The sequence below is a fragment of the Scyliorhinus canicula genome, chromosome 21 (genome assembly GCF_902713615.1).
Source record: "Scyliorhinus canicula chromosome 21, sScyCan1.1, whole genome shotgun sequence".
NCBI lineage: Eukaryota > Metazoa > Chordata > Chondrichthyes > Carcharhiniformes > Scyliorhinidae > Scyliorhinus > Scyliorhinus canicula.
Window position 1 is genome coordinate 6,993,202 of NC_052166.1, and position 27,726 is coordinate 7,020,927.

Below are 27,726 nucleotides of genomic sequence, written 5' to 3' on the forward strand. Positions count from 1 at the left end.
ACACATGGATGTCGAATCGACAGTCTAACGTGGGAAGTAGACAGAACACTATCTTGGGGACAACTACACTCCACTTATCTACTTGTTCTATTTTATATATATATATATATATATTATTTTTATATATGTGTGTGTGTGTATCTTTAGATATCTTTTTTTTTAAGTTGGCAAATATTTTGGATTTATTTTTAAACCCTCCCCAACAAAAAGCAACATTTACTCCTCACGTCACCCACACACAGGAGTAGGGGAACGACTTTCCCGTGCCGTACAGAAGGGGAACGACTTTGCCGTGCCGGACAGAAGGGGAACGACTTTGCCGTGCCGGACAGAAGGGGAACGACTTTGCCGTGCCGGACAGAAGGGGAACGACTTTCCCGTGCCGGACAGAAGGGGAACAACTTTGCCGTGCCGGACAGAAGGGGAACGACTTTCCCGTGCCGGACAGAAGGGGAACGACTTTGCCGTGCCGTACAGAAGGGGAACGACTTTCCCGTGCCAGACAGAAGGGGAACGACTTTCCTGTGCCAGACAGAAGGGGAACGACTTTGCCGTGCCGGACAGAAGGGGAACGACTTTCCCGTGCCGGACAGAAGGGGAACGACTGTGCCGTGCCGGACAGAAGGGGAACGGCTTTCCCGTGCCAGACAGAAGGGGAACGACTTTCCTGTGCCAGACAGAAGGGGAACGACTTTCCTGTGCCAGACAGAAGGGGAACGACTTTCCCGTGCCAGACAGAAGGGGAACGACTTTCCCGTGCCAGACAAAAGGGGAACGACTTTCCCGTGCCGGACAGAAGGGGAACGACTTTCCCGTGCCGGACAGAAGGGGAACGACTTTCCCGTGCCGGACAGAAGGGGAACGACTTTGCCGTGCCGGACAGAAGGGGAACGACTTTGCCGTGCCGGACAGAAGGGGAACGACTTTCCCGTGCCGGACAGAAGGGGAACGACTTTGCCGTGCCGGACAGAAGGGGAACGACTTTGCCGTGCCGGACAGAAAGGGAACGACTTTGCCGTGCCGGACAGAAGGGGAACGACTTTGCCGTGCCGGACAGAAGGGGAACGACTTTCCAGTACCGGACAGAAGTGCAGGAAGGTTGGATTTCTGAAAATCGAGGTTGATGGGGGTTTTTGTTCAGAGGTGTTCCCGCACAAAAGGTACTGAGATGGGGGTCACAAGCTCGCTCAGAACATGGCTACCGAGGTGTAAACAGGGTGGGGTAGTTGGAGGTGGGGGGCAGGCGGGGAGAGTGCGTTCATCTTCAGGCGCCACCCGAGAGCAGGCAAGGTACACACGGCTGCGAGAATTTGCAAGGCCTGCGACATTGGGGAAAGCAGTGAGCGAGTGTTCAATCATCTCCCGGAGGCTCCTGTGGTTTTGACAGCCCACAATTTAATTCTGTCGCCATCCCCCCCCCCCCCCCCCCCCCCCCCCCTTCTCCCCCCCCCCCCCCCCCCCCCCCCCCCCCCTCTCCCCCCGCCCCTAACCAATAACCATCAACACTACCGCATTCTCGGGAAAAATCCATGAGCACAAAATGTACCCTAGCCCATCTGGAAAGAACACACCATCCACAATCAGTATAGGACCCAGTTCCTCCTCCCCTCTATGGGCACATCGTTGCCCCACCCCACCACACACAATCTGATCTAGACAACCTTCGCTCTGGGTTTTGAAGACGACCCCGGAGTGGTTTCCATGCTGCCCTTTCCCCATCCCAGACTGGGTTCCGCAATATCTCGCCGTAGGCCGTGCACCATTGCGCACATCCCTCACTAATTTCACTAATTAAGCTGGTGTGCATACGCAGCTGTCTCGGTTTACTCAATGCGGCGGTGGTGGTGGTGGGGTGGTGGTTAGGGGGGAGGGGAGGGTTGGTTGGCACCTTTCACTCAAATTGACATGGTTCAGGCTGCACTCGTTGGGCCCAATATCTGCCTTCACCAGAGCTGGCGTACCCTGTGCCCTCGTCTGTTAACAGTACGGAAAAGTGCCCCTATCTCTGGCACGCCCCAAGGCGCAGCATTCCTGACGGCAAAGAGGGGTTCATTCAACAAGGGCGCGCTCTCATCAATTTTCAGGCCCAATGCAGCAGGTCCAAGTCCCTTGGCTGAGGGGGCGGTGGGCACTGAGCGGCGTGAGTCTCAAGCTTGTACCCATTCACCAAATAGACAGCCCCGCCGCTCAAGCATTTGGGGGGTGATTGATAAATCTTACCGAGTATCTCCACACTGCAACGGGCGGCTGGGTGATCCTCCAATCAGTGTACCACTGAAAAGGGTCTCAAATTGGACAAGCGTGTCAAGGTAATTGTTTTTTTTAAGAAAAAGCGAAAGAGTTGGTGCATTATTGGTCTCCTGCCTCCAGATGTCAGTCAACGCCACTAATAAGTAACTTGCAAAGCTGACGACAGGCATACGAAGGGCACAACAGCATCAGTGCGCCACCTTTCTCCCCGCCCCTACAGTACAGACTCCAAGGGGTTCAACATCAAACTCAAATTGGGCTGGAAAGTATTGGGATGCGTTAATCTGAAGGTTCAGACGGGGAGGTGGGTGCTGCTAACATCCCACTAACTGGAGGTGGGCTCCGTGACCATATCACAGAAGGGCATGGCGAACTTGGGGGTTGGGGGTGGGGTGGGGGGGGGGGGCAACTCTCACTCGCTATCTTTCCCAGGGCCAAACAAAACACAAAAGACAGACTGAACATTTGACCACCTAACAGATGCAAACACTTCAAGGAAGAAATTAGAAATTAAATCTTGCCCCAGATAAGCTTCGAGGTTCAGCATCAGTTGCTCCGGAAAACCTTCGTTAGAGCCCTACTCACAAGGGAGAGAAAAAGACACAACAGCTGCCTCGTTCATTTTTTTTCTCTCTTCTTCCTATCAAAGTCAGCTAACTCTTTCCGAGACAGTCGCCCGGGTATCCGCCGACTCTTCTCTGCTCGGCCTGGGCACGGCTGAGATGACGCCCCGCTGATCGCCCTCGCCTCTCAGTTTGCCCTTGTCTGCGAGCTCAGTCTTTGAGGGCTCCTTTGGAAGCAGGTCAGCCTCGGGTCTGCCTCGCGGAGGCCTCTCCTCTGCGCACACTCTCGCGCTCAAGTCTTTGGGTTCGGAGGGGCTCCTCCTGTCCTTGGAGCTCTCTGCGTCTTGAGCAGTCACTTCCTTGGGCTCCAGTTCCCTGGGGTCAGCAGAGTGGGGGAGCTCTTTCTTGATGCCCCGACCTTTCGGGCTCCCTTCTCTGGCCTTGTGAATCACACTCTTTACGACTTTCTGTCCTTTCCCACTTTTGTCACCGGCATCCACTGCTGACTGTTCAGGCTGGGTGCTTTCCTTCACTGCCGGGCTTCCTAAAACCGGTACGCTGGTGTCCTCCTCGAAGATGCGGGTGCTTTTTCTCTTCTTCAGGGGTGAGCTCTCTTCCCCCAGGTTCCTCTTTCTGATTGGCAAAACAGTCACCTCCTCGGGCTTGACGGAAGACTCCTTGACGATTTTCTTCTTCACGGCCGGTACCACATTGGCCACGGCCGGCTTTCTGCCCCGCTTCTTCGGGACGGCCTTGGGCTCGGCATCGGACTTCCTTTTCCTGCCAGGCCCACCTTTCCGCACCTTTGGAGGCTGCTCCGTGGAAGACGTGGCTCCTTCGGCTTTTGGCAGCAGGGGAGCCGAGAAAGGCATTTTGACCAGGAGCTTTGCCGCGCTTTTGTCCGACAACCTTTTGGAAGGGCCGCCTTTCAGCACTCTCTTGTCCTTGCCGCTCCCCTTGGGCCTGCCTCGCCCCCTGCCTGTGCCAGTCGACTTGGGGACCTTGGTCTTTTTGGGCGGCTTCTTCTCTCTCCTCGAGGGGCTTCCTCGGCCTGTGACGGTGAAGTCAAAGTCACTGGGGTCAAGGGTGGTGTCTCCGACCTTCTCGAAGTGCGCCAGGAGCTCCACTTTGGAACGGAACGCCTTTCCTTGTGGGCTGAAGAGCAGAAGAAAAAAGAAAAGCAGCATTAAAAAAAATTGGAGACGTGCCCAATAAATAAGCTTAAAAGCTGAAAACTGTTGCTCGTCACCTTCCCGCCAGTAACAGTGACAGAACCCAGCTTCTGCTTTGCAGACTGTGCGCAGGGGGCCACATTCACATATTTCTAAGAGTCACACGGGATAGAATTTCTGCTCGCCCAAGGAGCTGCGCAAACTCTCTACGCGGAGACAGAAAACATACCCACAGTCCGGGAGGGTGCTGGGACGCGCCAATGTTTTCGTATCCCCTGCCCATCCTAATCAACTGAAACCATGAAGCTTCCTGCTGCCCTGAATATCCCTGGGATACCTTACCCACAGGAAACTGGCTTGCGAGGCTGGATGGAGCCAAACCCGAAGAGCCTCAGTTATCAGCATGGCCTGCCCAACCTGCTTTAAGCGTGGCCAGCTGCTGGACAGGGAATGAGAAGAAGCAAAATGAACGCCCTTTTATTTCCTATCTTCTACCCAAAATGCGGACACTGTTTCACTCTCCAGACTGCCCCCAGCATTTTCTGTTTTTATTCCTCTTTAATTCTTAACCGTACTGGTACACATGGTTCCTTAGGATACACTGTACAGAAACAGGCCATTCGGCCCAACAAATCCATGCCGATTTTCATGTGCCACTCGCGACTCCTCCTGCCCTTGCTCGTCTAAATCCACCATTCTAACCCTCTCTACCCTTCTACCAGATCTCGCTTCCCCTTAAACACATCTTGACGATTCACCTCACTCGTTGTGGGAACGAGTTCCACCTTCTGCCCACTCTCTGAGGAAAGACATTTCTCCTGAATTCAATGCCACCTCCCCTCCCGCGATTAGCTTTGTTGGGTATGCCCTCCCGTCCTGCCCTTCCCCACAAGAGGAAACATTCCCTCCGTCTCCACTCGATCCAAACCTTTCGTCATTTTAAAGATCTCGATTTGGGCCACAACTGCACTTCCCACACCCCCACCAAAAATTATTTAAAGAAAAAGAGACCCCAACCTATCAATCCTTTCCTGATCATAAAACCCCTACGGTGCAGAAGATTCTACGATGCATCGATTCTGCACCGACCCTCTGACAGAGCACCCTACTTAGGCCCACTCCACCTCCCTATAACCCCACCCAATCTGCACATCTTTGGACTGCAGGAGGAAACCGGAGCACCCGGAGGAAACCCACGCAGCCACGGGGGGAGGACGTGCAGACTCCACACAGACAGTGACCCGAGGTCGGAATTGAACCCGGGTCCCTGGTGCTGTGAGCAGTAGAGCTAAGCATGTGCCACCCAAATATGTAAACCCACACATTTCTGGGATCATCCATATAAATCTCCGCAAACTCTCCAGTGTCCCAATATCCTTTTTATAACATGGTGACCAGAATCACATGCAGTGTCACCTATCCAAAGTTCCATGCTGGCTGAGCGTAACCTCACTACTTTCCAATCCTATCGCTCTGGAAATAAAGCCCAGTGATGGTTTGCTCTTTTTAAAACTATACGGTTTCGCCCGATAAACCGCCAGCCTTTTATGAAGTGTTTCCATATCTCCCCAGTCCGACAAAGTAGACAAACACTCCGGGAAGCTTTGCTTTGAGGTTTAGTGAGCAGCGGAATTGTATAGACTGGGAAGGTACCCGGTTTCACCCATGCCTGAGCCAGGACAATCAGCCCAGCCACAAAGATGAGTGCCAGAGCCTCTGGCTAGAGAATGGGATGCTGGCCAGAGATCTCACCGCTGGTTGCTGTGTTCACACCCTAATATTTAGCAGTGATGCCCCCTGTATGTTGTTAGGGGGCCTTTTAGCTCCGTTGGCTGGACAGTTGGTTTGTGTTGCAGAGCGAGGCCAACAGCCGCGGGTTCAATTCATGTTAATGGCTGAGACCTTCTCAACCTCACCCCTCGCCTGAAGTGTGGTGATCCTCCTATTAAATAACCACCAGTCAGCTCTCCCCCTCAAAAGAAGAAAGCAGCCTATATCAACTTGGACGATGGTAACTTTACTTGACTTTTACATGTGCAGGGTCACATGGAGAATTGCCATTCGGTCAAACAAACAAACAATTTGCATTATAATAATAATTATAATCTTATCTTAAAATAATCTTTATTGTTGTCACAAGTAGGCAGTGCAATGAAGTTACTATGAAAAGCCCTCAGATGCCACATTCCGGCGCCTGTTCGGGTACACAGAGGGAGGATTCAGAATGTCCAATTCACTTAACAAGCACGTCTTTCGGGACTTGTGGGAGGAAACCGGAGCACCCGGAGGAAACCCACGCAGACACGGGGAGAACGTGCAGACTCCGCACAGACAGTGACCCAAGCAGGAATCAAATCTGGGATACTAGCGCTGTGAAGCAACAGTGCTAACCACTGTGCTGCTCATTTGTACAGTGCCTTTGCCTTAAGAGAAACATCCCATGTCAACATAATTTTACACTGACCATAGAAAACTTTTTGAACAAGAGAAAGCTCAGACGATGAGATAGTAAGGATGACTTCAAGGAGGGGAGAGAGTCAAAGGGACAGAGGGATTTAGGAAGGTAGTCCCAGAGTTTAGGGCATAAGTGGCCGAAGTCATGGTCGCCAATGGGGAGCGATGGAAACTAGGGTGGCGCAGAAGTTGAGAACAGGAGGAGTACAGAGATCTTGGAGAGTTACAGGGCTGGAGGAGGTCACAGGGATAGGGAAGGACTTGTAAATATTGATGAGAATTTTAAAAATTGAGGCGCTGCAGCGACTGGGAGATAACATAGGTCAGCTAGCGCCCTGGGGGGCTTGGGGGGGGGGGGGGGGGGGGAGAGAGAGAGAGAGAGAGAGAGAGAGAGGGAGAGAGAAGAGGAAAGAGAGAGGAGGAGAGAGAGAGAGAAGAGGAGAGAGAGAGAGAAGAGGAAAGAGAGAAGGGGAGAGAGAGAGAGAGAGAAGAGAAAAGAGAGAGGAGGAGAGAGAGAGAGCGAGAAGACCAGAGAGAGAGAGAGAGAGAGAGAAGAGGGAGAGAGAGAGAGTGAGAGAGAGAGTGAGAGAGCAGCTCGAATTTAGATCCGGATGAGCTCAAAATTAGAGAAGGAGTGACCGAAGAGACCGGCAAGGACAGTACTGGAAAAGCCACGGCCGGCGGTGCACTCGACAGCGCAACAAAAGATGTCGAAGCGAGTGAGGAAACTGCAGTAAATAGATTTTCAAAGGTTCAAACACCACTTTAAGGGTTACCTACTTGATAATGTACACATCGTACTTCCCCGCCGACCTCCCCGACTTCCTCTGCTTCAGCTTCCGCGTCCATCCCTCGGGGAGCGTGGGGTCGTCGTACAGCGGGCCACGGTCTCGAATCAGGGAGCGCCTGGGCTTGGGAGTGGAAGGGGTAGCCGCAACTGCTCCCTCTTGCTCTGCTGTCTCAGCTTTGTTGCCGTCTGCCGGCTCTGGGACCAGAGCTTCGGCTGGCTGGGCTTCTCGGTGCTTCTCCTCATCGTGCTCGTCCTTCTTCTTGTGTTTCTTCACTTTCAGCAGCTTCTCCCTTTGCCCGGCCTGCTCGTGGTCTTCCGATTTCTCCTCGCTGCAACAACAATGACAACAGGAGTCCATCACTTAAACGTGTCACAACCCGTAGAAAACAAGAGCTCATTTCAATATCCTTTCCCTGTCTTCCGTATGGTCACAGCCAATTGGTCAAAACATAGAAACATTGGGGCGGGAGTCAGTTGTTCAGGCCTTTGAGCCTGCTCCACCAGTCAATGTTCTTTTTAATAAATTGAAAGCACACAATTCATTTTTTTCAAATTAAGGGGCAATTTAGCATGGCCAATCCACCCAGCATGTAAACGTGGTTCGCCAGTCAATGTGATCATGGCTGATCCTCGAGACAGTGCACACTGCTCAAATCTGGCTCACACTCAGTAACGTGCCCAAACACCCCACCCCTGCCCAATCCCTCCCACTCACTCTCCCGCGTCAATCTGTCAAGTGACTGAGAGCCGCGGAGTGTGAAAATCCGTAAAATCGAAAAACAGCAAAGACTAGAAACGTGCGGCAACAGCTCTCGCTCGGGTATTTCCAAGGACACTTTGCAGGAACATTCACAGATTGAAAACTCATGCCGTGGCGAACGAGGATAAACGACAAACTTTGCCCAAGAGCTAAGCTTTAAGAGTGGCTCTAAAACATGGAGAATTGGGCCATTTGGCCCTTCAAGCCATTCAAAATGGTCATGGCTGTTCCTCAATCTCAATTACTCCCCATATCCCTTGATGCCATTAAAATCGAAAAAATTATCTTGAATGCATTCAGTGACCTGGCCTCCACAGCCTCCAATGGTAAAGAATTCCACAGGTTCACTAGCCTCTCACCTGCCCATTTCACATAACCTCATCTAACCTGCAGATCCTTGGACACAGGGGCAATTTAACATGGCCATGCAGAGACGGGGAGAATGTGCAAACTCCACACAGACAGTGTTGAACCTGGGTTCCTGGCGCCATGAGGCACTACCGTGCCTCCCTGCTGCCCCAGTTGAACCAATCTTTCTTCACTCTCCTCACTGGACAGTCCCGACAACCCCGATATCAGCCGAGTAAACCTCTGCTTCACACACTCTATAGGAAGATAAACTTTCTTAGTGAGACCACGTCTCCAGGTATGGCCTCACCAAGGCCTTGTATAACTTCAGTAGGACATCCCTACTTCGGAACTCAATCGTCTTGCAATGAGGGCCAGCGGACCATTTGCCTTACTAACGGCTCGCTGCACATGTCTCCCCACTTTCATTGACTGGTGCCCAAGGAAAACCCCGATCCCTCTGTACACCCAGGGCAGAGTGGGATGTTTGACAAGGGTGCGAGTTGATGAAGGATACAAAGCACATCCCCTGAAATGCCGTGACCAAAAAAAGAGACACATTAATTTAAAACCGCAGAAAAGTTTCAACGTAAACAGCAAGACTGTCAGAACGACATTACAAAAATAAAACCATCACACGAATGCCAGCAACTTCTTTCTGCACTCATTCATGAATGCAAGTTAGCTGATTTGGATAAACGCAGTCAGGAGATAAAAGAACTATTGGGGCTGAGTTGAGATATGCCCTGTGAAAACGAAGGGACGGTGTGGAGGGAGAAGAAGCAATTTCATAAAGTCTATTTTGACAACCCGATTTTCAATCACATCGCATAGTTATATGTTTGCAACGGCAACTAACCTCCACGCACCTGTGTTCTATCGATATTGAGAGCAGACGTACAAAAATAGGGTTTTTCTAACACTGACAAACTGAAGTCATTCAGACAAACACAAGACTTAGGCAGCAGGATGAGGCGACTCAGCCATTCCAGTCTTGCTCCTCCATTCAATACGATCATCGCTGATCTGATTAGAATCTCACACCCATGTTCCTGCTGACCCCCCCCCCCCCCCCCCGATAACCTTTCACCCCCCCCCCCCCCCCCCCCCCACCTTGTTAATCGAGAGTCTATCCACCTCGGCCTTATAAACATTCAGATTCTCCTTCCCCGCCTTCTGAGGAAGAAAGTTCCGGAGACTCTCGACCCTGAGAGAAATAATTTCTCCTCATCTCCGCCTGAAATGGGCGACCCCCCTATTTATAAACTGTGATTTCCTCCCCCCCCCCCCTCCTCCCCGCAGGTTCCAATTCCCTTTCCCGTTCTCCAGCAGGGATAGAGCTGCAGTGTGGGTCGGGTAGGCTCCAAATTCCTTTCCCATTCCCCAGCAGGGATAGAGCTGCAGTGTGGGTCGGGTAGGCTCCAAATCCCTTTCCCATTCCCCAGCAGGGATAGAGCTGCAGTGTGGGGAGAACAGGCTCCAAATCCCTTTCCCATTCTCCAGCAGGGATAGACCTGCAGTGTGGGGAGAACAGGCTCCAAATCCTTTTCCCATTCTCCAGCAGGGATAGAGCTGCAGTGTGGGGAGAACAGGCTCCAAATCCCTTTCCCGTTCTCCAGCAAGGAAAGAGCTGCAGTGTGGGTAGAACAGGCTTTAATTCCCTTCCCCGTTCACCAGCAGGAAAGAGCTGCAGTGTGGGTAGAACAGGCTCCAAATCCCTTTCCCTTTCTCCAGCAGGGATAGAGCTGCAGTGTGGGTAGAACAGGCTCCAAATCCCTTTCCCGTTCTCCAGCAGGGATAGAGCTGCAGTGTGGGTAGAACAGGCTCCAAATCCCTTTCCCGTTTTCCAGCAGGGATAGAGCTGCAGTGTGGGTAGAACAGGCTTTAATTCCCTTTCCCGTTCTCCAGCAAGGATAGAGCTGCAGTGTGGGTCGGGTAGGCTCCAAATCCCTTTCCCGTTCTCCAGCAAGGATAGAGCTGCAGTGTGGGTAGAACAGAATTTAATTCCCTTTCCCGTTCTCCAGCAGGGATAGAGCTGCAGTGTGGGGAGAACAGGTTCCAAATCCCTTTCCCGTTCTCCAGCAAGGACAGAGCTGCAGTGTGGGTAGAACAGGCTCCAAATCCCTTTCCCGTTCTCCAGCAGGGATAGAGCTGCAGTGTGGGTAGAACAGGCTCCAAATCCCTTTCCCGTTCCCCAGCAAGGACAGAGCTGCAGTGTGGGGAGAACAGGTTCCAAATCCCTTTCCCGTTCCCCAGCACGGACAGAAGTACGAGTGTGGGTAGAACAGGCCTCAGCAAAAGCTATAGTTCTGGAATAGTTGACATGGATGTTTGACACTTGCAAGGGGAGAGTGCAGTGGTGGCAATGTCACTGGGCTGGTATTCCAGGCTAATAGGACACAGTGGAAATTTTAATTCAAGTAATAAAGTCTAGAATTATAACACTAGTCTCAGTCACGGTGACCGTGAAACTATCATCGATTGTTGTTAAAACCCACCTGGTTTACTAATGTCCCTTTCGGAAGGGGAATTTGCCGTCCTTAACCCCAGGTATGGTCTACATGAGCCCCCCCCCCCCCCCCCCACATTATGTCCGTTTAATCCTGGGAATAGTGTTAGTGTCAGCCTTGTTTCGGAATCTCGGGGTTTTGTTCTTTTGTGAGGACATCAACTGCAGGTTTTAGTTAAGTGTTTCTAAAGCAGAGTCATATTTTGGTTTAATTCCTGCAATTTAAAATTAAAAATCTTGTTTTTTTTAAAACAAAAAAACCCTTCGTACTTTTGTTCCGGTCGTCTGAGAAACATTGAGAAATGTCTCAGCAAATACCCCAAACTGTTCGAATCATAGAATTCTTACATGCAGGAGGCAATTTGGCCCATTGAGTTTGCACCGACCCTCTGAAAGAGCAACCTACCTAGGCCCATGCCTTCACCCTTTCCCCGTAATCCCACCTAACCTTTTGGACACTAAGGAGTGATTTAGCGTGGCCACCTAACTTGCACAGCCTTTGGACCGCGTGAGGAGACCGGAGCGCCCAGAGGAAACCCACGCAAACAGGGGGAGAAAGTGCAAACTCCACATCGACAGTCACCCAAGGCCGGAATTGAACCCGGGTCTCTGGTGCTGTGAGGCAGCCGTGCTGACCACTGCGCCATCGTGCTGCACTGTTGTTTCACACTTCATCAGGGGGGGCCCCTCACAAAAAAAAATAATCAGGAAATAACAATAAAATAATTGACCCAATAAATGTGAGAATACTGAGAGGTGTAGAGGAAATGTGGGAGTTTGGGAGCGAACATTCAGAGATTCCCAAAGGCTGCAGGACATGTCGACAAGATGGTTAAGAAGGCAGGTGGAATCCTTTCCTTTACTGGCTGAGGTCAAATACAAGAGCAGAGAGGTTGTGCCGGAATGATGTACAACATTAGTTCGGCCACAACTTGAGTGCGCAGTTCTGGTCATCTCATTACAGAACAGGGATCACTGCACTTGACAGGGTACAGAGGCAATTTACAAGGATGTTGTCACCCAGGGCCGGACAACGGCAGCGATGAGGGAAGCTTGTAGAGGCTGAGTTTACTTCTGCTCTTTGGAACAGGAGGAGGCTGCAGGGAGATTTGATTGCGATAGATAAAATTGCAAGGGGCCTGGATAAGGTGAATGGAAAGGACCCATTTATTTTAGCAGAGAGGTCAGTGACTAGGGTGGAGCAGAGATTTAAAGTGATTGGTCGTTTCTTTCTGGTAAAACGCTCTCTGCCAAGGCCAGTTTTAAGTAACCATCCTTGGTTGCCCATCGAGGAGATGGCAGCGCGCCAGCTTGCTCTAAGCTGAGAGCTTCAACCACATCTGGTTCCCTGACTGCGAGAGGAGGGGAGATGGGGGGAGGGGTGTCCAACTCCTCCAGGCCATCTCCCTTCACCAGTTCCCCCCCCAAAAATCCAGGACGCGATTCTCCCAAAACGGGAGAAATCGTAAGGCTGGCGTCAAACCCGGGCGGGTTTGACGCCAGCGCGCCCCTTCCCAACCGGGAGCCGATTCTGGTCCCCGGTCGGGGCTAGCAGCCCGACGCCGTAAGCTCCGGCATCATGGGCTTAACAAGCTTGCCGGAGTTAGCGCCGGCTGACGCGTCATATGACGTCAGCCGCGCATGCGCGGATTGGAAGACTCCAACCCGCGCATGCGCGGATGACGTCATCGCGTATTTGCGCGAAACCCGCGCATGCGCGGGCCGGGATGCCCCTCAGCCGCCCCGCGAATGGATACTGCGGGGCGGCGGAAGGAGAAATAGTGCGCGGGCATCGGGCCCGCTGCCCGCGATCGGTGCCCACCGATCGCGGGCCCATGGCACCCTTGGCATGGCCGTGGTACTGCCGTGCCAATCGGTGCCATGGTTATAAAAAGCGAGTTGTTCCCGCCGTTTTTACGAACGGCCAGACCAGGTGTGTTTGCCGTTCGTAAAAACAGCGTAAAGGGCTGGGACTTCGACCCATCTATCAGCTGTGAATCGCTGCCGGCCGTAAAAAAACGGCGGCAGCGATTCGTGTCGGGAGTTGGGCGGGGGGGGGGGGGGGGGGGGGGGGGGGGGGAGAATAGCGGGAGGGCGGGAAGAATGTCGGGAAGGCCCTCCCGCTATTCTCCGACCCGTCGTGGGGGGCGGAGAATCGCGCCCCCAATGTTTAAAGAAGTCAAAGTGCTGTCTGTCACATTTGACCACAATTCTTCGTACGGAATCTTATAAAGCCGGTCCTGATGGTCTGACCGCTTTGAAAACTCAGGAATTTCCCAGATAAATTAGTGGGTTTAAAACTGTCCTTTCTGATATGACAGCGACGCAATGCTCTTGGCTTACACCGTTAGTCTCAAGAGGAGTTTGCTTGATCTTAGGCGAAGAGGCAGCAGGGAATGCCACAACTGGCCTTGCCACCTGATCCTTGGGAAAGAAAGTGGGCGGAGCGCAGTTAAAACAATTCTGGAACGCGCGGCGCACAAAGACGTCTATGGTCGAGCGGCACCCTCCGCCCTTGCCACATGCAGGAAGAACAGGTGGCAGGGCCAGGAAGCACATGGCTGCATACTTGATTGAAAAGCGCAAAGCCAGGCGCGACAAACCGTTGGTGGCACGGTGATAGCCAGTTCAGAACGCACCCAAACGTTGCATGAAATTCCCACGCACCCTCCAACTTCACAATTGCCCTTTATTTGAGAAAAGAAAACCATGAAAACAACACACAATCATGCTCTTTATCCTCTACGTCGGGCTTAGAGGCTGAACAAAGGTCAGTGCTCACCGACAATGGAGCAGGGATTTAAAAAAGACCAACCCAACAAAGCGCTGCTTCAGTTATTGTATCGCATTCAACAGCATAAAGTACCTCTCAAGGAGTGGAACATTTATAAAATAGGCTACTTATCTGCAGGTATTGATCGTAAGACCACAGTAATTGGAAATCCAGTACTTCCTGGATTAGCCACACATTGCCTCCCCTTCAATAAACCACAGGGTGAACGGGAACAAGGGCACTGCTTGGGCTGTGCGGCTGCTTAGTAATTCAAGCCTCCTTCACTCCCGCGGTGAAAGATCAATATTGCTCCTGTAGTACCGGTTATTCCCAATCAGCTGAGAGGTTATACCTCATTCAGAACCTGAGGGGAAGCAGGGGGGTCATCCTTATCCTGGAGCAGTGCTCGCCAGGACCTGGAAACAGGTTAGCTGGGGCTAGTTCTGGGTCGGGACGGGAGTGGGGGGGCAGGCAGCAAAATGGTGTTCAAGGCCAAGATGAGATGAGCCGCTGCCTCAGTGATTGGCAACGCAGGCTCGAGGGACCTCCTCACTGCTCCCATTTCTTCCCCTCGCAGACCCTGGGGTTCGTTCTGGGAAGGTCCTGCCATGCGAAAACTAGTTTTGTTCCCAAAAATGGAAGAAGAGAGAAATGACTTCAGTAACAAACGAGCTGACGCACTCAGAGTGGGCACGCTGCTGTAATACACAAAATGGTTAACATGTGGTGGATTCAGGACTTTGTCCCCTTGTTAAGTGCACATGTTGATGCTCCAGAAAGTAACCGTGTGACATCGGAACTAGCCCGTAACCTAAAAAGAACACAGCGCAGGCACATGATACAAGGGTGCTTTTTATCAAGATTCGAGTCGCAAAGAGGAAATGTAGTTTTATGATGGAAATAAAATGAGTCATATGGGCCCACTCAGTGCTGACCACTGAGTGTTAGCGACGAGAATTATTCTGGTGTTCTGTTTTTTAAAAAAAAACAAGTGCCGCGCAATCCTTCACATTTCTGCCTCTCCCAGGGAAACAGTAGACACCATGCCAGGATTACAGCTTCCCTGCAGGAATCTCACTCGAGGAGCGGTGCTTCAGGCCAGCATGTCACGAGAGCACGAGATGCCACAGGAAGTGTTAACCTGCCCCACAACGTGCTGCTACAAGAACAGCGGTCAATGGATAACAAATCAGGGATGATGTGGGAATAGCGCGGGGCAGAGGGGAGGGAGAGTAGATGGGAGCGGAGGGGGAGTAGAGGGGAGGGGGAGTAGAAGGGGATAGAGGGGTTGAGAGGGGAGGGGGATAAGGGGAGGGTGAATACAGGGCAATCGATGGGCAAATAGAGGGGAAGGGGAATACAAGGGTGATTGGCAGGGATGGGAATAGAAGGGTGAGTAGATGGGAAGGTGAATAGAGGGGGGATAGAAGGGTGAAAATTTCTTTTTAAAAACAAATCAGGGACTGGAACCACAATTCCCTGTTCCTCGCACAGTTGCACCAAGGCTTTCCTGCCATCGTTTCCGGGATGAGATCAGGCGAAGCTGGCGAAATCCCCGCACCAATCCACGGATCTGTCTGTTCTGTAGGGCACAGTTCCACACTTGTTAAACGACCAGGAAAACAATGGTTTGTGTTTCCATATTGCCTTTAAGGACACCCCTCAGGTGTATTGCAGCCAACGAAGTACCTCACAGCCGTGAGTGTCACTGACTAAGCCAGCATTTGCTGCCCATCCCTAATTGCTCCACGAGAAGGTGGTGGGTGAGCCGCCATCTTGAACCGTTGCAGCCCTTGTGCGGCGTAGGTACACCCACAGTGCTCATAGGGAGAGAGTTCCAGGATTCTGACCCAATGACAGTGAAAGAACGGCCGATATATTTCCAAGTCGGGATGATGGGGAACTCGGAGGGGGGATTTGCAGGTTCCCCATGCTTTTGCTGGCCTTGTCCTTCCAGGTGGGAGACGGCACCGGTTTGGGAGATTCTGTCGGAAGGACACTCAGTGCATCTTGGCACACACACTGCAGCTGCTTTGCGAACGGAGAATGCAATGTTTGAGCAAGTGGATGATGTTCCAATCACACAGGGCTGCTTTCTCCTGTTTCCTCTCCACACACCGTGGGCGCAAGGTCCCGAGCTCATCGGCCGACCAGGTGATGAGAGGTTTGTGACGCTTGAGGCATCTTGAGAAATTCAACTGAACCTTAAGAGACTTCGCGATCTGGATCTCATCCTCACTGGGCAAAAACCAGATCAGCATATTTAAACTCTGCGCCGGATTCTCCCGGCGCCCAGGAACTAATGGCCTCTCCAGCGAGGTCTCGACCAGGCACCGTTTAGCATTGGTCCACACAAATGTAAACCAAGTGTAACGGCACCTGCAGAGTTTCCCAGGCCATTGGAGACCCCTGGGTGGTCGGGGGCAGGGTCAGGGTGGCCCCTGGCTCTCTCTCTGGCACCTTGGTACAGCCAGGATGCCTGGGTGGCACTGCCAAAGATCAGGACCCGAGGGGGGCCATGCCCATGAAAGGGGCGATGGGTGTGTGGGGGTATATAAAAGGTCAGAAGGATGTAAAGGGGTCTCATAATAGTTGGGAGGGTAAAAGTTGGGTTATGGATGGGGGTCCCGAAAGGGGGGTGGGGAGCCCAAAAGGGTGGCTGGGCAGGCCTGAAAAATAGCAGGGTGTCCTCACTTGGGGGGGACCGGTGGGTAATGCCCATATGTGTAGGAGTGACATTGCCCGTGGACGGGGTGACTCTCAAGCTCACTTATGGACACACTTGTGAAAATGGCGGCCTGATTTCTGAGGTGCCGGACTAGCTGGCCAGTGCAACTCCCCAGTGATGAAATAAATTCGAAGTATGGGCTAGATCGGGGAGAAACTCCCCAAGGCCCAAAATAAATGGGCGGGATTCTCCATCCCGCCGCACCTGTTTTCTGGTGCGACGTGCCTTCGCTCGCAGCTGGATCCCGCCTCCTGGCAGCCGGCCAATGGGGTTTCGGGAAATCCTCGGGCGCAAGCGTGCTGCCGGTGAAATGGAGGATCCCGCCGACGGAGAATCGAGCCCAATGACTAAATGTAGCCGAATAGTGCTGTGAATCTCACCCAAAGTGACACTTCGAAATGTTTCGGTTGAATTCCACCGCATATCTCCAGTTGAAAAGATAGGCATGAAACCAGTTCCCCCGCCCGTGTCAATGCCTCAAGAGCAGCCAGCACCCCCACCATAACTGTAGGCATCAGGCGATGTCAGGTTAGAAGCTGCGTTAATTCAGCCAGGGTGCAATAGAAAGCGCACATTCTGTTCCAATTTGTATTTCCATTTTAAATTCTTACGTCCACATTAATGACGGATGCTATCTGCACAAGCTTTGTTCATGCTGCAATGGGGCCCTCTTGTCAATGGCAGCATTACAACACAACTTAAACTATCCCATTAACCAGGTCCCATTCATAATGCAGTCACAGGAATCTAAAATGGCAGAAATTAGCAGGAGGTCTGAACAAATTTAAGATTTTAATTATAGATTATATCCGCACCTTAGGTTTAGAATATTTTCCACAATTATGCTTAATCAGGCATTCCTTTCTGACGCCGTGGCAGTTTACAGATCTTTTCTTAAATGACATTAGGTACCAAACCGGCCTCTGGCTCAGTGAGTTCCAGTCCCACGACACATCCAGAGCCTGAGTCCATAAACCCGGCTGGCACTCCGTGATGGAACCGAGGCGGGTGCCCCAATGTGTCGGACGGCGCCTGCCCGCGCACACAACGTCAAACAGAGACTGCGCCAAACTGCCCTGCTGGTTCAGGAGTGGACTTTCACCTCCCAGGGCACTTGCTCAAAAAGGACCACAGCTCTCCCCAATGCCAGGTCCAAAGTGTCTCTCAGGAAAACAGAATCACGTGAATCCGGTATTGCTGTTGCCTGCCTCGCCTGCTGAAGTCACCGTACTATTACATTAATTCAACGCCCAGGAAACATGTGAAAAATACATGCTCCCTAAATACATCACTTTAAAAAAAAATGACAACATTTCAGTGGCTAGGGCACCGAAGAAATCTATTTCTATTTAGGAGTCGATACTTGGTGATTTGGGGACACACGTTGCCTGGTGTACCTCTGGGCTGGACTCTCCTCGCTGCTGATTCTGTTAAAGGGAGTTCACACCAACATTCAGGATTTCTCATGAAAAACCAACATAAAACATGAGCAGAATCCAGCTACCCTTTATGAAGGAAACATTTTGAAAAATAACAGCAACACAACAAGCTTGTGCAAACTGTAACACACACCCTCATTCAGCTGGTGCCCTTCCCTCTTTATGAACAGACAAATAGTGAGGAGGATGCCATTCAGCACCCCTTTGAGTCTATGGGGCCATTCGATAAGGTGGGGGGCTGGACTGATTGTGGCCTCAACTCTACTTTCCTGCCCGCCCACCGATAACCTTCGACTCCCTTGATGGTAGAGAATCTATTAATGCGCCTTGCCTGGACCGCTCTCTGGGAAGAGAGTCCCGCTGGCTCTGATAGAAAGTAAATATCTCTGCCTCTCCGTCTTAAACAAGCAACCCTTTACTTTCAAACTGTGTCCTCTCCTTAGTTCCAGTCTCTCCTGCAAGGAGGGGAAAATATCCTCTGTCCACCCTGCCAGGTCCCCTTGGGATCTTACACGTCTCAATAAGGTCGCCTTCCAACCGCAGGCCCAGTCTGATTTATTTTAAACAGATCGGTGACTCCAGAGGATGACAAGAGGGTAATGTGGCAGCGACACAGTCAGCAGAATGCGGCCAATGCTGGCTTCCACCCAGACGGAATTAAACAAAAAACCGACATGCCAAGTCAGCACGCTGTTACTGAAGGGGAGAACCTTCCCTCCATTTTGGGTGAGGTTCAGGCATGCACAGGAACAGGTGTGGGGCATTCCGCGCTTTGAGCCTGTTCCGTCAGCGAGGAAGAGAGCAAAAAAAAGAAACGGTGCTTTATTTTAAATCCCACTGAGGAAAAATATGCTGGGTTGGCAGCATGAGCTGCTGGCGCGCTTTAATGAAATTGCAGCAAACCCAGAACCATCCCCACCTCCCCAGGACAATCCCTGCAGGGTAAAACTGGACAGATAATCTCATGGATGACTGAAATAATATGCTGTTTAGATAAAGAGGCCGCCTGAACACGGCCAGCAGTTCAATCGTTTTAGAAAACAGGTCGAGAGATTGCTTCTTCCTGACCACTTGTCCCTAATTTGCGTATGGGAGGTGGGAGGGTTGGATTTACCGTACAGGTGCAGTAGACAGTGTGTGTGAGAGAGTGTGTGCGTGTGTGTGTCGGGGGGTGAGGTGGGGGGGGGGGGAAATCCCCTGTAAACCAACTGCAGTGTGTATTTACGGTAAACCTGTGGTAACGCTCACAAAAGGGAGTTTCTAACATCCCAGCACTTGCAGTGGAAGAGCTGGGCGACAAGACAAATAATTAAAAAAACACATCATATCTCAAAGCACTTGCAACCATTTGAAGCAGAATAGGGCAGGTTTTACAGCTGCTGAAATGAGGGGACTTGAGATAGCATTGTGACAGTATGCTGTCACGGAGCCCAAGTATGCTGGGCTGTACAGCAGTGTAATGTCCTGACATTGAGCCATATCTTCAGCTTCCTGGGGACCCTACGCTCTGAAATTCCCTGCCTAAACCTCAGCGCCTCTATCTTGTCGTTGAAGGTGCTCCTTAAGACCGACCACTTGGAGCTTTTGGTCACTAATCCACGGGCATCTCCACAGGTGGCTCGGGGTCAGATTCTGCTCAATTAAAGACCCAGGAATGGACGCCTCACTTGTACTCGTCTGACATCTTTTGGGTAGCCGTGGGTTCTCCACGTCAAAACATCTGGCCACACACTAACTGGGAATCCATTTCCGGCTACCTGCTCTCCTATGTAAATAACCCCCCCCCCCGGCGGACTGAAATCGTCTGAACCCGTCAATTAGATTCTTGCCTTTGTCAATGCATCAAACCTATCTGCAGTGAACCCACCGTTGTAAAATGCGTCAAGCTGTCTGAAACTCTCCGCCGACTAGCCGTCATTGTCTGTGCCTCTCTGTGGAGCACTGCAGCAGCACTTATGTTGACTCTGGCAATGGCACAAGATTGGAACACTCTATGTATCTATTCTCTCCACTATAAATAGAGCTCCACCCTAGCTGTCAGCTCTCTAATTTACTTTACATTCTTCAGGCCCCACTCCAGGCAGGAGAGCGTGCGTTCGTGATCGGCCCGTTGTTGCTTCCTTTTTGTTTCAAACAAAGCCAAGCACCGGGGCTGGAAGACGTGAAATTTCTGGGCAGCAAAGTACAGGGTAATTTCGAGTAAGAAAGAAAGTGCAGCGCGGAATGAGAGCAAAATTAAAGCAAATGACTGCGGGTGCTTCAATCTGAAAGAAAAAAAGAAAATGCTGGACAATCTCAGCAGGTCTGACAGCGTCTGTGGAGAGAGAAGGGAACTAACATTTCGAGTCTGCATCACTCTTTGTCAAAAGCTAGAGAGAACTGGAAATAGGACAAGATTGATACTGATTTTCTTTACCAGAATTAGAGTATCTGTGCCTGAAGGAAGTTTATGTGAGTTGCGTATTTTTTAAACATGCAGCTGCTCAAATGAGGCCTTTTGAAGAGAGGGATTTCAGGTAAGGACGCATGCCTGTCCACTGTGCCAGACCGTGGCCAGACCGATTGCTGTGCAGAACCACTGATGAACAATGGTCCACGAGCAGCAAGATGACAGGAGGCTGTGGAAGCTGTGCCCAAGTCAGAGCTCCTCAGGCAAGAAAGCAGTAAGATAGTCAGTCATTCTGTGGAAGACAATTTGTTCATGTTTTCAGGTCAAAGGTGCGAGGTTCCGTCACTCTCTTTTCTTTATTCATTCACAGAGATGTGGGGCGTCGCTGGGAAAGGGCTCAGCATTTATTGCCCAATCTCCAATTGCCCCTTGGTGTGGGTGTCTCGCTCGGGGCCATTTCTGAGGGGGCGGTTAAGAGTCGGCCACATTGCTGTGAGTGGACCGGGGTACGGTTGGATGCCAAATTTCCCTCCCAAAAGGGGCATTAGTGAACCAGATGGGTTTTTTGCGACAATCGATGATAGTTTCATGGTCCCCGTGATTGAGACGACCTTTATAATTTCAGATTTTATTAACTGAATTTAAATTCCCACTGACTGCCATGGTGGGATTGAAACCCGTATCCCCCGGAGCATTAACCTGGGTCCCCAAGATTACTGGTCCAGGGGCTTTTCACAGTAACTTCATTTGAAGCCTACTCGTGACAATAAGCAATTTTCATTTCATTTCAGTGGCATTCCCCCAATTCCCTAAGTCTTGGTTAGGCCCATCCCTCTCCTGCGCCCCGTTTTGTTTATTAAAAAAAAGCCTCCACTCGTCTATTTTCCTCCCCACTCCTCCAGGTTATGTCGAGATCATGAGTGAACATCAACCCTTCCAACCCATTCTTCCATACCTGGCATCTGTGTATTAAGCAGGACAAATCCTCCTGGCATTGCTTTTTCCCCTGTCTCTTCCCCATGTGTATTTAAACACTCACAGTGTCAGCGATCCATGCTGGCATACAGCAGAAACAGAGCTGTCTCACGTCCCCCTATTTCACTATTTGTTTCTTCGTAAGATTGAGGTCCCACGCATAAAATAGCTCAGCGATCAAGGCGGGTCATAGGGGATGACTGAGATTGGGGGAGGCTGCGGAGTGAGTTGAAAATAACACAGAGAATTGTAAAATTGAAAACGCTGCCAGACGAGAGGCCCGTGTAGGTCACCCGGGGGTGGGGAGGGGGGTGGAGGAGAGAGAGAGAGAGAGAGAGAGAGAGAGAGAGAGAGAGAGAGAGAGAGAGAGAGAGAGAGAGAGAGAGAGAGAGAGGAAGAGAGAGAAGGAGGAGATGAAGACGACCTGCTGCAAGTTAGGTCACATGCAGCAGAGTCCAGGATGAGGTGAGGAAAGGATTGTCGAGAGTCCTCTCACCTAGCCCAGCCTGACGTGGTTCACACACAGAAAGCTTACAGCACAGAGGAGAGAGAGACACACATACACAGACAGAGAAATAGAGAGAGAAAGAGAAATAGAAACAGAGAGGGAGAGAAATAGAGAGAAGGAAGGAGAGAAACAGAAAGAGAGAGCATGCAAGTGAGCACGAGAAACAACCCTGTGATAGATGACTTTCTGGCTTGTAACCATTATTCCAGAACATGCAAAATCATCAGCAATCCAATTCAGGGGTAGAAGGGTGGTGACAATATCAGGCACCGTTTGCTCAATGTCCCAGAACTGCTGGAAACGCAGGGGAGTCCACCCCACCAAAAATGAATCAGAGTGTGCAGTCCTATGGGTGCTGACTACTCCCCAGGTATCGACCCAAGCGGCTACTGCACGCAGCAGGCAGTGACAGACACACTCAAACCTATTCTTGAACCAGACCACAAGGTGCACAGCACAAGGCGGATCCCCAGTGTAGTGAACAGGAGGATTGCCACGTGTAGCAAGAAGGAAAGCCAAGTTAACACTGCGAACGACAGTCATTCTGCAGCGTTTCAATTAACCGCCTGATGAAGGTATAATTTATGCAGCAGGTTGACCTGGTTAAGCAATGGAGATGTCATCACAGATGGGATAAAAGGCACATCCCAGGGTTGCTCACAGTGTAGTCGGTTTATTCAGCACAGTAGGCAAGTCATTGGAGTTGGACATAAATGTTAATTTCAAATGGAAACTGATCAGGTGGTTTTACGATTCCTTCCCCACGCACTTGCGGGACAGCAATAGCAGCCACATGTTTAAAAAAATAAAATAAAAGAGAGAGAGAGAGAAAGTGTGCTGGCACACATGACGTGAATGGTATCTCCACTTCGTCAGGGTGAGGGTCTTTGACTGGTTTCAATGCTTCAAATGGCTCGTCTCATATTCAAAATCTCAGGTCTGCGAAGCTGCTTAGGTCAAATTACTCATTCGGCTGGTTTACTTTGACATTTACACCTGCCGCTTTCTTGGCCTGTGCTTGGAGCTGAGATGTTAGGGCAACACTCACCGCAGATTTGAGGGGCTGAATGGAACTTAAGCCGGCCTGCGTCCAGAAGGGCACCATCTTCACCTCGCTCCTTTCACCATTGGAGGTTGTCAGCCCAGTTGCTCACTCGTCTCGTTGTTACTGAGTGGACCTTGCAGTGCACAAAATGGCTGCTCTGCTTGCCAGGGAAAGAACCATAGAATCCCTACTGTGCAGAAGGAGGCCATTCGGCCCATTTAGTCTGCACCGACCCTCTGAAAGAGCACCCTCCCGCGTCCCACTCCGCTGCCTTATCCCCATAATCCCACCCAACATTTGGACACTAAGGCGCAATTTAGCCTGGCCAATCCACCTAACCTGCACATCGTTGGACTGTGCGGAGAAACCGGAGCACCCGGAGGAAATCCATGCACGGGGCGGGAGGGGGCAGAACTTGCAAACTCCATGCAGACAGTCACCCGAAGTCGGAACCTGGGTCCCTGGCAATGTGAGACAGCATTACTAACCACTGTGCCACTGGGCATCTCAGGAACAACCTATTGCACTTGAAACCAAAAAGAAAATGCTGGAAAATCTCAGCAGGTCTGGCAGCATCTGCAGGAAGAGAAAAGAGCTACCGTTTCGAGTCCGATGACCCGTTGTCAAAGGTTTTGGTTTCAGATTCCAGTATCCGCAGTAATTTGCTTTTATCTACTGTACTTGAAGATGCTCAGGGTGCAACGCGCATGACGAGTCGTGATGTAAACACAACCACTTCGTTGATGCCTGTCCTCCAGACTCCCTCACAGAAGCACTGTCAAACAAAATTCGTCTGGGGGGGAATTGATGGGTTCGCTTGGAAGTGGAAACCGTTCACTGACTTCTTTAAGGAGGATTGGGGGAGGGGGTTAAGGGGGTTAAGATGGGGACAGTAGGACAGGAGAAGGGGGTAGGACAGGAGAAGGGGGTAAGGCGGGGGGGGTGCGGGGGAGTGGGTGTTGGGTATTTATTACATTGTATAATTTCACTTCTGCTTTCATTTGTTCTGTTTGTTGTTTGTCAATGCAAATACCTGAATAAAAGATTATTTATAAACCCAGACATCTGCAAAGGTTCCCTGGATAATTAACAATTGTTATAATCCCCACGGGGAGCCAATTGAACTCCCCGGGGAGCTTGTGGAGTAAGAGTCTCCCCGCTGAGGGGCGGGGGCCCAACGGCAGGCTTGTTATTTCCCCACAATAAGGATGGAGCTGCCATCTCAGGATGGTCCCGGTTGGGATTTGGGACTGTTGTCTAGCTGCTGTATTTCCTAGCTGTGAATAGGAAACAAGCTACTTTTGACTCACCTTTTTGGGACGCCTCACTGACTACAAGAACAATAAAACAGATGGCACAGCCTTAAAAGGACTACCTGGACCCAGTAATCATCTCGCCTGTTCCCTTTATTTATGAACCCCGGAGATCAACTGGAAACAAATGCTTCTCTACCTGATAGGAGGTTCTGCGAAAACGTCCAGAGGACAAGCCACAAAATGAAATATGGCTTTAAAGCCAGCGGAGAGGAGTGCAAGGAATTTGGTTCAGAGGAGAGTTCCCAGCAGGCGCAGTTTGCCTTCTTTCAACTTCCACTTTACGTGTGAGAAATAAAGTTTGAAGCCGAATGCCCGTTGTCAACAGGCATTCGGCACAGTTTGCTTTATGCCTCTGCCAGTTTTAATTCTGATCATTTAGCTGCATTCAACAGCAGCAGACGCACTTCATTTGTAAAAAAATAAATCAAAAAATATCGCCAGAAAAACGCATAACTACAAAAACATGTTTTTGGGTCATTTGTTTTGGGTTCATCACCAGCCCTGACGCAACTGGTGTAAATTGGAAAATTGAACATGGAGTAAGGAATGTTCTGTCAACAGGCACTACCGGGTTTCTGTGGAATCAGGGTAAACGATAGCTTGTTTAGGCCCGAGCTTTCCCAGTCCACAGGGCAACGTTCCTTTCCGGCACCATCGCTTCAAGGAAATTCCATGCACGGGTGCAGGGTATCGTCGAGAACATAAGAACTAGGAGCAGGAGTAGACGATCTGGCCCCTCGAGCCTGCTCCGCCATTCAATGAGATCATGGCTGATCTTTTGTGGACTCAGCTCCACTTTCCGGCCCGAACACCATAACCCTTAACCCCTTTTTCTTTAAAAAACTATCTATCTTTATCTTAAAAACATTTAATGAAGGAGCCTCAACTGCTTCACTGGGCAAGGAATTCCATAGATTCACAACCCTTTCGGTGAAGAAGTTCCTCCTAAACTCAGTCCTAAATCTACTTTCCCTTATTTTGAGGCTATGCCCCCTAATTCTGCTTTCACCCGCCAGTGGAAACAACCTGCCCGCATCTATCCTATCTATTCCCTTCATAATTTTAAATGTTTCTATAAGATCCCCCCCCTCATCCTTCTAAATTCCAACGAGTACAGTCCCAGTCTACTCAACCTCTCCTCGTAATCCAACCCCTTCAGCTCTGGGATTAACCTCGTGAAACTCCTCTGCACACCCTCCAGTGCCAGTACGTCCTTTCTCAAGTAAGGAGACCAAAACTGAACACAATACTCCAGGTGTGGCCTCACTAACACCTTATACAATTGCAGCATAACCTCCATAGTCTTAAACTCCATCCCTCTAGCAATGAAGGCCCGTGGTTGTAATGAGTTGGCAATTGGAGCCAGTGACACCGTTATATTAGTGAGTTCAATAAATCCCGGCTGCGTCAGAGGAAAAACAAAATGCAGGAACGTTATCAACACCGTCGGCCGACAGGGGACGGCCACCAAGCCACTGGAGTGCGTGGAGGGGGAGGGGGGAGGGCCTACTCGCCCCAACTCTGGGTCCAGCTAACCTTTGATACCTGGAAACAGGCGAGCAATGCTGCATTGTGCGTTGCTCGAGAGGTTTGATTCTGGCCTGGAATGACTATGTGGAGTTTGCATGTTCCATGTCTGCGTGGGTTTCCTCCCACAGTCCAAAGATGTACAGGTTAGGTGGGGTTCCAGGTTAGGATGGGGCAGCACGGTGGTGCAGTGGTCAGCAGGTATGATCCTGGCTCTGGGTCACTGTCCGTGTGGAGAATGCAAATTCTCCCCGTGTTTGTGTGGGTTTCGCCCCTCCACAACCTAAAGATGTGCAGGGTAGGTGGATTGGCCACGCAAAACTGCCCATTAATTGGGGCGACGCAGACTCGATGGACTGAATGGCCTCCCTCTGTAATATAGGGATTGAATGGTTAAGTCCCCGAACAATGTTTAAGTAATGCACTGTCTCAAAATACTTGTCACTTGAGCTCGCTGGGCCCATGATTACCTCATGATGAATAGAGCACGTCCGTACCAGGAAGGTATTGTCAAGAGGTGACACAAGAGTGCCAGAGTAATCGCACATGTGATTTGCTTTTCTTGAAAATAGATACAGCCCCAAACGTCCGCTTTCAACCACTTGACACTGTGTTTTGCGCCTTATTTTGCAATTGATCATGACTTGAAATTATGTGTAATCGTATTGTCGAGCAGAGGTGGGGCAGGGAACTGAATGAGTAAGCTGGGAGCTCAACGCCAATCAGAAAACAGGCTGTTGTTTGAGAGCTCATTTAATTTGATGCACAGACGTGTTATTTCATGGCACCTTCTCGAAATAAAAAATGGGTTTATTATGGCAAAGTAATATCACAGCACTGCAGCTCTCATCAGCTTGCGCGTTTATAGACTCGTGCCATCTGGGAAATTGTCACTGAGTGCTCGTCACTGTGAGAGTGGAGTGCAGCTTTGATTACCATGATGGCGCAGTTTGATTCTTCCCCACAGAGGGAACCTCTTCTCTCGCTCATGCATTGCCAGCTGAGGACAGCACTGCTGGGCTGGGGGAAAAGATTTCTGATGATTGCAGGTTGCAAAGCTGACAGGCTGACAGGGGAGGGGGCTGGAAGGGAGTTCAACTCAACACATTCGAGAACGCACACCCATTTCGACAATTCCAATGCACTCACCGCAGGGCAGGAATTTTGCCCTGCCCGTGAGGAGTTAGCTAAAGAACTGCAAAGGCAAGTTAACTCAGGCAGGGCTGGGAAAATAGGAAGCTAAATGGATGAAGAGGACTTAAGGGATCAGGGAATATAAAGTACCAAAAGTAGAGATGGGAGTTTGACATGGCTATTTACGCCATATCATAGAAAGGGGGTTGGATTAGTCATAGAGGTCGACAGCACAGAAAAGGCCCTTTGGCCCATCGAGTCTGTGCCAGTCAGAAACAACCACCGAACTGTTCTTATCCCATTTCCCAGAACTTGGTCGATAGCCTTGTTTGCCCGGTGACTGTAAGTACACGTCTAAATATTTCTTAAATGTTATGAGGGTCTCTGCCTCCACCAACCTTTCAGGTAGCGAGTTCCAGTCTCCCACCACATTCTGGGTGAAAAAGGTTTCTTCATACCCTCTCTAAACCTCAAGCCCCTTCCCTAAAATCTATGCCCCGGTCACTGATCCCTCCACCAAGGCGAAAGGTTTCTTCCTATCTACTCTATCTATGCCCCTGATAATAATAATAATCTTTATTAATGTCACAAATAGGCTTACATTAACACTGCAGTTAAGTTATTGTGAAAATCCCCTAGTTGCCACACTCCGTCACCTGTTCGAGGGAGAATTCAGAATGTCCAACTCACCTAACAGCACATCTTTCGGGACTTGTGGGAGGAAACCGGAGCACCCGGAGGAAACCCACGCAGACACGGGGAGAACGTGCAGACTCCCCACAGACAGTGACCCAAGCCGGGAATTGAACCTGGAGCCCTGGTGCTGTGAAGCAACAGTGCTAACCACTGTGCTACCCAATCATTTATATAAACCACAAACAGCAAGGGCCCCAACGATGATCCCTGCGGGACTCCACTGGACACGAGCTTCCACTTGGAAAAACACCCGTCAACCATCACCCTCTGCTTCCTGCCAATTCTGGATCCAAATTTCCTTGGATCCCATGGGCTCTTACCTTCGCTATCAGTCTCCCATACACAGATCA

The 27,726-nt window shown here is 50.7% G+C and overlaps 1 protein-coding gene across 2 annotated transcripts in view; it reads right to left on the minus strand.

Moving 5' to 3' along the window:
- Positions 1–2,880: 2,880 nt before the first annotated feature.
- The window catches only part of mecp2 (methyl CpG binding protein 2), a 156,914-nt gene continuing 132,068 nt past the window's right edge, over positions 2,881–27,726 (minus strand). For both annotated transcript variants that reach the window (XM_038782013.1, XM_038782014.1), the window contains exons 2-3: positions 7,220–7,558; positions 2,881–3,968 (exon numbers count right to left, since the gene is read on the minus strand). In XM_038782013.1, coding sequence (XP_038637941.1) covers positions 2,900–3,968; positions 7,220–7,558 — 1,408 coding nt within the window. In that variant the 3' untranslated portion in view covers positions 2,881–2,899. The remainder of the gene's footprint in view (positions 3,969–7,219; positions 7,559–27,726) is intronic.